Source organism: Bombina bombina, chromosome 2 (genome assembly GCF_027579735.1).
Source record: "Bombina bombina isolate aBomBom1 chromosome 2, aBomBom1.pri, whole genome shotgun sequence".
NCBI classification, from domain to species: domain Eukaryota; kingdom Metazoa; phylum Chordata; class Amphibia; order Anura; family Bombinatoridae; genus Bombina; species Bombina bombina.
The window spans coordinates 16,826,393-16,833,663 of NC_069500.1; the positions used below are offsets into that span (position 1 = coordinate 16,826,393).

General features: G+C 51.0%; 1 protein-coding gene across 2 annotated transcripts; it reads left to right on the forward strand.

Annotated features, from left to right (window-relative positions):
• The first annotated feature begins 616 nt into the window (after positions 1 to 616).
• LOC128648367 (uncharacterized) lies at positions 617 to 5,202 on the forward strand. 2 transcript variants are annotated; one of them, XM_053700966.1, is made up of 2 exons: positions 617 to 784; positions 3,305 to 5,202. In XM_053700966.1, the coding sequence occupies exons 1-2, from the start codon at positions 661 to 663 to the stop codon at positions 4,210 to 4,212; spliced, it is 1,032 nt and encodes a 343-aa protein (XP_053556941.1). In that variant the 5' UTR covers positions 617 to 660; the 3' UTR covers positions 4,213 to 5,202. The 2 variants fall into 2 exon arrangements, with proteins under 2 accessions (XP_053556941.1, XP_053556942.1); XM_053700967.1 differs by having other exon boundaries at positions 4,315 to 5,202.
• Positions 5,203 to 7,271: the final 2,069 nt, after the last annotated feature.

Sequence of the window (7,271 nt, forward strand, 5' to 3'; positions counted from 1 at the left end):
TCCGGCCGGTCAGGTGACACGCGTGACGTCACTTCCGGCGCCGCGGTAGTCACACGGCCGGAACCTGGATCAGAGCGGCACATCCGGCGAGCGCGCAAGAGGTCTAGCCGGGTACTCTCCACAGGTGAGGGGGGAGTATCCGGGCGGGCCTGCTCCGCTGCGCGACACTCTGCAATAGCTAGCAATGCAAACAGAGCAAGTCCCTTACAGAGAGGCCGCGGCGCGCAGAGAGGGAGGCTCAGGGGTTCCAGTGTTAGCAAGCAGGCTTATGGGAGAGCTAGAAGCGCATTGCTGGAGCGCCAGTGGTATCACAGGGGGGGTGCCAGCAGCAACTATGTACCCCAAACAAGGGTGAATGCGCCCACTGATGGGGCACAGGGCGAGTCGCTAGGCACAATAACTGCAGGGGTCCAAGGGGGCAAAGGGCTTGTTGCGGCAGGTGCTCAGAACGTTCATTCAGTCAGGGAGCGTGTGGTCAGAGAATCCCCCTATGTGGCAGGGCCAGCGAATGAATGGAGTGGTGATATGAATGACGAGAGGGCTAGAGGGGTCCCAGACAGGGCCGGGGGCAGTACTTCTACCCCGATTGGGGGCGGCAGTCGAGGGGGACACACGGCTGGCCTGGATACTCCCCTCTCGTTTGTTTCTCCCCCACAGGACATGGTGCCTACACCGCAGAGGACAGAGGGCCCGGGTACAACGGGAGTAGGACTATCTGTACAGCCAGCAGGCGGATCAGTGGCAGCTGCACCAGGAACATCTACCCCGTCAACATCGGCAGTTGGTGAGAGAAATGTATTTAATTTGTCACGCATTACTGACACCGACTATAGCACTGATTCAGACTCAGATGGTGGGAAGAAATTAGGGCTTAACAGTAAGGGGCAGCGTCGCATGTTCAAAATGTTAAGGCTATTGGTGGCTGAGCGTAATCAGGCTAGAGGTTTAGGTAACATGGAGCAGGCTGCGCCGTTAGCGGGGCAAAGCACGGCGACAATATCCAAGGGCAGTGGCCAGGGAAGCGAGAGCGTTGCGCAGCTGCAGGACATGTCAGTCAGTACCAGGAGGGTGGCATTGCAGGGAGACTCTTATCCCTGCAAGATCCACTGCCTCCATGCACATCTCAAGCCCAAGACGGTACAAAAAATCCGCGATCATAAATACGTCAATATGTTCGAGCTGTCCCTTGAGGCGCAGCGAGATAAAGAGCGTAGTGAGGATGGGACTGGGCCAAAGAAGATCCAGCGCCCAGATACATTTGAGGAGTGGAGGAAGTGCTTTAGGGTATTCTCCTCCTGCTACATCGAACAGAGGCCGGAGGCCGCGGTCGATGTAATTAAGTACGCGGAAATCATTGAATGTATCTATAATAGATATGGGGAAGGCATGTGGCGTGCTTATGATAGCGAATTCAGGCGGAAGATGGTCGATAACCCGATCTTGAACTTTGGGGTAAAAGACTTGGACCTGTGGTCCCTGCTCATACCGGAAAAGGGGGGGGCAGGAGCTCCCTTGCTGCGGTCAGGGCCCCAGAGGCCAACGGGCCCCATCAAGCGGAGAGGCAGGGAGTGCTGGAAATACAATGAGAAGCAGTGTGACAAAGGAGCTTCCTGTTCCTTTCGGCACGCTTGCATGTACTGCAGCGGTCAACACCCAGGTGTTGAATGCCCGAAGCGGAGGGACGGAGGGGCTTTCCGTGGGGCAAAATCGGGGGGGGCTGGACAAAAGGGCTCCAACACCCCTGAAGCTGGACGCCATTAGACCTTGGCTGGCGGCCTACCCAGACAGGGTGTCGGCTGCCAACCTACTAGCGGGGATTGGCGAAGGTTTCAAGATACCAACATTGGGGTTGGTAATGGGGTCCTCGTCGCACAAGAATCTGAAGTCGGCTTACGAAATGCCGGGTGAAGTTAGGGCGAAACTGAGCAAAGAAATTGCTCTGGGAAGATTTGCTGGTCCATTTGACCAACCTCCCATCCCTGACCTAGTTATTTCCCCTTTAGGGGTGGTTCCCAAAAAGGAACTAGGGAAGTTCCGCCTGATTCAGCATTTGTCCTACCCGAAAGGGGGTTCTGTCAATGACGCAATAGACCCAATGATAAGCTCGGTGTCTTACCAATCGTTTGACCAGGCGTTGGAATTAGTGTTGGTGGCGGGTCCGGGCGCGCTGCTAGCCAAAATGGACATCGAATCTGCCTTTCGGTTACTCCCCATACACCCAGCGTCTTTCAGACTGATGGGGTGTAAATTCGAGGGGAATTATTTTGTAGACAAATGTTTGCCCATGGGTTGCTCGCTATCGTGTGCTTATTTTGAAGAGTTTAGCTCATTCTTGCACTGGGCCATCATCACGGAGGCCGGCGGGGGAATAGTCGCTCATTATCTGGACGACTTCCTGCTGGTTGGCACCGCGGACACTCGCGAATGCGATCGACTGATCGCAGTAATGCGTAGGCCAATGTCGAAATTTGGAGTGCCACTGGCTGAGGAAAAAACACAGGGCCCCTGTACAAGACTCACGTACTTGGGGATCGAAATTGACACTGCTGCAAGGCTATGTCGTCTCCCAGCCGATAAGGTGGAAGCAATGCTCGCGGCGGTGCGCAAAGCCAGGGCAGCGAAGAGCATGCCCCTGAGGGAGCTTCAGTCCGTGCTAGGCTTACTCAATTTTGCGTGCAAAATTATACCCATGGGTCGCGTGTTTAACAGGAGGATGGAGGCTTTACTTTCCAATCCGCACGGCACACGTAAAGTGTCGGTTTCGGAAGACATGCGGGAAGATCTGAAGGTATGGGAACTCTTCCTGCAAGGCTTCAATGGAACTCTGCTGTGGCGCGCTCCTAGGGTTTCCAGTCAGACAGTGCACCTGCTGACGGATGCAGCTGGAGCAGCAGGTTATGGCGCCTATTTGGATGGGCAATGGAGCGCTGAGCCATGGCCCTTGGCATGGGTCCGAGCAGGACTGACAAGGAACTTGACACTTCTGGAGCTCTTTCCCATAGTTGTGGCTATGGAGCTCTGGGGGTCGGCGTTAAAGGATCGCTACATAGTGTTTTGGACGGACAACGCTAGCGTTGTTTTCGCCATAAATAGGTTGTCCGCGTCTTCACCGGTAGTTGTTAGGTACTTGCGACAGCTAGTGCTGAGGTGCTTGCAATACAATATTCAGTTTTCCGCGAGGCACGTTCCCGGGGTCAACAACACCCTGGCGGACGCACTCTCGAGGTTTCAATGGGAACAGTTTCGCAGACTGGCCCCTAACGCAGCAGCAGTTGGCTTACCTTGTCCCCACTCTATCTGGCAGTTGGCGGGGCAGGGAGGTCCATAAGGCACCTAGTGAGGGCATCCCTGGCGCAGAACACGTGGAGAGCTTATTCACAGCACTGGGGCGAGTGGGTAAGTTACTGTTACGCACAAGGCGCAGCGCCGGAAAGGGTCTCGAGGGATCTGTTCTTGGAGTGGCTGGCAGAGAAACATGGGCAAGGGACTTCGAAGGGCGCTATATCCAATAGAATAGCTGCAATCTCCTTCTTTTGCAATATGCTAGAGTGGCCCAATATCACGAAAGGTTTCCTGGTGAAGCAAGTGATTAAGGGCTGGGGAAGGCTCGAGGGTAGAGCGAAAGATGCGCGCGAACCTGTCACATTTTGTAGGCTAGCCAGGCTGGTGGACGCAATCGAGGGCATTTGCGTCGAACCCGGCGAAAGAGAACTGTTTCAGTGCGTATTCTCCTTGGCGTTCTTTGCGGCCCTCAGGCCGGGCGAGCTGGTCGCAACCTCAAAGGATGCAATTAACACGGGTATGCAGTTGGCTCATGTCAAACTGGCGGGCGATAATTTGTTATTGTTTATCCCGCACTCGAAGACTGACCAGGAGGGGAAAGGGGTGTGGATCACTCTGACTCCCTCGGCATCAGGCGTCTGCCCGGTTGTGAGTACAAGGGCCTACATGGCGCAGCGACCACGGGCCCCCGCCCAGTTCTTAGTGCATTCCGACGGTTCGAATCTCTCCCGGTACCAGTTCGCAGCGGTGCTCAGAAAGGTAGCGCTTGCAGCAGGTTTGGGGAAGTGTAGAATCACCCCCCATTCCTTCCGAATAGGGGCTGCCACCAGCGCGGCCGCGCTAGGTTGGAAAGGAGATCGCATACAGAAGTTGGGCCGATGGAGGTCCCAATGTTACAAGTCTTACGTGCGCCCTCCAGCTGAAGCCTAGGGGGTATTCGGTGTAGGAGGAAGGAAACTGGCGTTTTACATTTGTTTGGTTGTGTTGTTTAGTTTTAGTCTAAGGTGATTGACTATGTAATCCGTTTTTCAGGTGTGGCTACAGGTCCTTCTCGTATCTGGATAATAGGGCACTCCTACGTGCACTGGGCGGCACTGAAGGCCCATTCTCTTCCTGAGGGGCAGCAGTTGGGGATTCCGACGTCTCAGGCATCAATACGGTGGTTGGGCCGTAGAGGCTTACAGTGGGATGGTTTGCCTGCCCTCCTCCAGAATGCCAGACATCGATGGGGACAGCCCCACATCATCCTCCTTCACATGGGGGGAAATGATATAGGGAGTGCACCTGCTCTAGATCTCATCAATGCAATGAGGTCGGATGTCAAGTGGATCTGTACCACGTTTCCGGGGGTTAGGCTGGCCTGGTCCAACATAATCCCCCGGCTGCGTTGGAGATATTTCCCCACACCGAGGATAGCATATAGGGTTAGGAAAAAAGTTAACAGGGAGCTGGGTAGAGCAGTAATAGAGGTAGGGGGTTTTGTGGTCCGCCATGAACTGATCTCAGCGGACAAAAAAGGGCTGTATCGCCCGGACGGGGTGCACCTGTCCGACGAAGGGCTGGCGATCTTCCTGGTGGACCTCAAAACGGCTCTGGTTAGTAATATTTAGCGGGTGGCGGCAAGAGCCCGGTTTATGTGGGAGTGCCTGTCTCTTGTGGCGGGAGGTCGTAGCCATCAACAATTGAGGGCGGAGTCTGTAGAGGTGACAGTCGGGCTAATGGGCGGGGGTGATGTCCTCAGGTCGTGACCTGGGGGGCCCCGCCCCGCGGGTCTGCTGGCTGAAGATCCTTTAGGACGTCCGCGCCTACTAGACGGAATGGGGTGGGGCCACATTTGTGCCCACCCTTGGCATTTGCTATTCCACGACATCTGGCTGCGACCTCTTGTCATATGGAGCTAATAGTTTACTAGGCCTCGAATGCCGCCACAAGTTAAATATTTGAATGACTTCCGTTGAAGTCAAGTTAATAAATGTGACCATTGTTATGGTCTTTAAATCCCAGCTATCTGTGTCGTGTCTTTATTTATAAGTTAAGTAGTTATGTTAAGTTGTTTTGAAGGGGTTGGAACTACCAGATACAGCATCAGCCCTTAGGGGAATGAAAGGTAGCAGAGTCTCCTGTAATGGAGTTAAGGGATGAGCTGACAGGCTAGTGGAAAATCCCAGTGTAGTGTAGCAGCAACAATGTTGCAAAGTGAGGGGAGGTCTTAGGCTCACCTAATATAAACGAAGTTCTGGAACAATCTGGCCTCTTCCACCTGGGATTTTGCAAGGAGAAAGTTTCCCTCCCTCCCAACCCTATTGTTGAATGGTTAATTAAGTAATTGCTATGGCAACAGTTTTTAGGCGTCATTCAGGCAGATGGCTTCCCGGACGGGTTGCTGGTCCTTTAGATGCGAAAGGCAGGGATGGGGTTAGTTGACCTAGTCTTGGTAAGACCTTAGCCGTAATTTATTTGCTTCCTGGGCGAGCCTTGCTGCAGGGCTTGGCCATACCAGTGCCTTAGAGGCTGAAGCGCATCATAACATCCACGTATCTCCTAATGGCGGGAGGTCGTAGCCATCAACAATTGAGGGCGGAGTCTGTAGAGGTGACAGTCGGGCTAATGGGCGGGGGTGATGTCCTCAGGTCGTGACCTGGGGGGCCCCGCCCCGCGGGTCTGCTGGCTGAAGATCCTTTAGGACGTCCGCGCCTACTAGACGGAATGGGGTGGGGCCACATTTGTGCCCACCCTTGGCATTTGCTATTCCACGACATCTGGCTGCGACCTCTTGTCATATGGAGCTAATAGTTTACTAGGCCTCGAATGCCGCCACAAGTTAAATATTTGAATGACTTCCGTTGAAGTCAAGTTAATAAATGTGACCATTGTTATGGTCTTTAAATCCCAGCTATCTGTGTCGTGTCTTTATTTATAAGTTAAGTAGTTATGTTAAGTTGTTTTGAAGGGGTTGGAACTACCAGATACAGCATCAGCCCTTATTCCAATCTTTTTTGTAAAATTGGAAAGAAAATGTTTGTTTTTATTGTCCTTTCAACATGCTGGCTTTAATAACATTTAAAATATTACAAATTGTAAAGTTATATTTTTCAAACATAGTATGATAATTTGTAAGTTACCTTGGATATCAGGGACTTCAGCTCTCCCTGAATCCACATGAGGTGCTGTGATGTACCTCATCGGCAACGATGGTGAGGAGTGGTTGCTCCTGGGCGTTGCCATAGATACTGGCCGCATGTATCGTGGCACTAGCTCACGCCTGCGATCTGTGAAAATATAAATGTTTATGTACACATTAGATACAGGTTATATATTATTGTTATGTATCTTCAGCATCCATGTAAGTAAATTGCCCACCCAAAAAATAAAAAATTTGAGAGATAACGAGCAATATCTTGCTCTCTCTTGTCTCTCCCTCTCTCTCTTGTCTTCCGCTCTATCGTCTTTATCTCTCTCATCTGTCTCTCTTTCTCTCTCTCGTCTTATCTCTCTCTCTCTCTCTCTCTCTTTCTGTCTCTTTCTGTCTCTCTCTCTGTCTCTCTAGATATCGATATATAGATATATAGTTCTATATACATATCAATATCTAAATATATATATATATATATATATATATATATATAAAGATATATAGATATATAGACAGATAAAAACTGATATTCTATATATGTTTAAACTTTAAAGGGACACTGAACCCAAATGTTTTCTTTTGTAATTTAGAAAGAGCATGCAATTTTAAGCAACTTTCTAATTTACTCCTATTATCAATTTTTCTTCGTACTCTTGCTATCATTATTTGAAAAAGATGGCATCTAAGCTTTTTGTTTTGTTTCAGTACTCTGGACAGCACTTTTTTATTGGTGGATGAATTTATCCACCAATCAGCAAGGACAACCCAGGTTGTTCACCTAAAATTTGCCGGCATCTAAACTTACATTCTTGCATTTCAAATAAAGATACCAATAGAATGAAGAAAATTTGATAAT

Bases quoted from the DNA above. Each gene is read 5' to 3' on its own strand.
- LOC128648367 (XM_053700966.1), top strand. From the start codon at position 661: ATGGTGCCTACACCGCAGAGGACAGAGGGCCCGGGTACAACGGGAGTA. The intron at 785-3,304 runs GTGAGAGAAATG...TCTATCTGGCAG, and splicing joins CCCGTCAACATCGGCAGTTG to TTGGCGGGGCAGGGAGGTCC.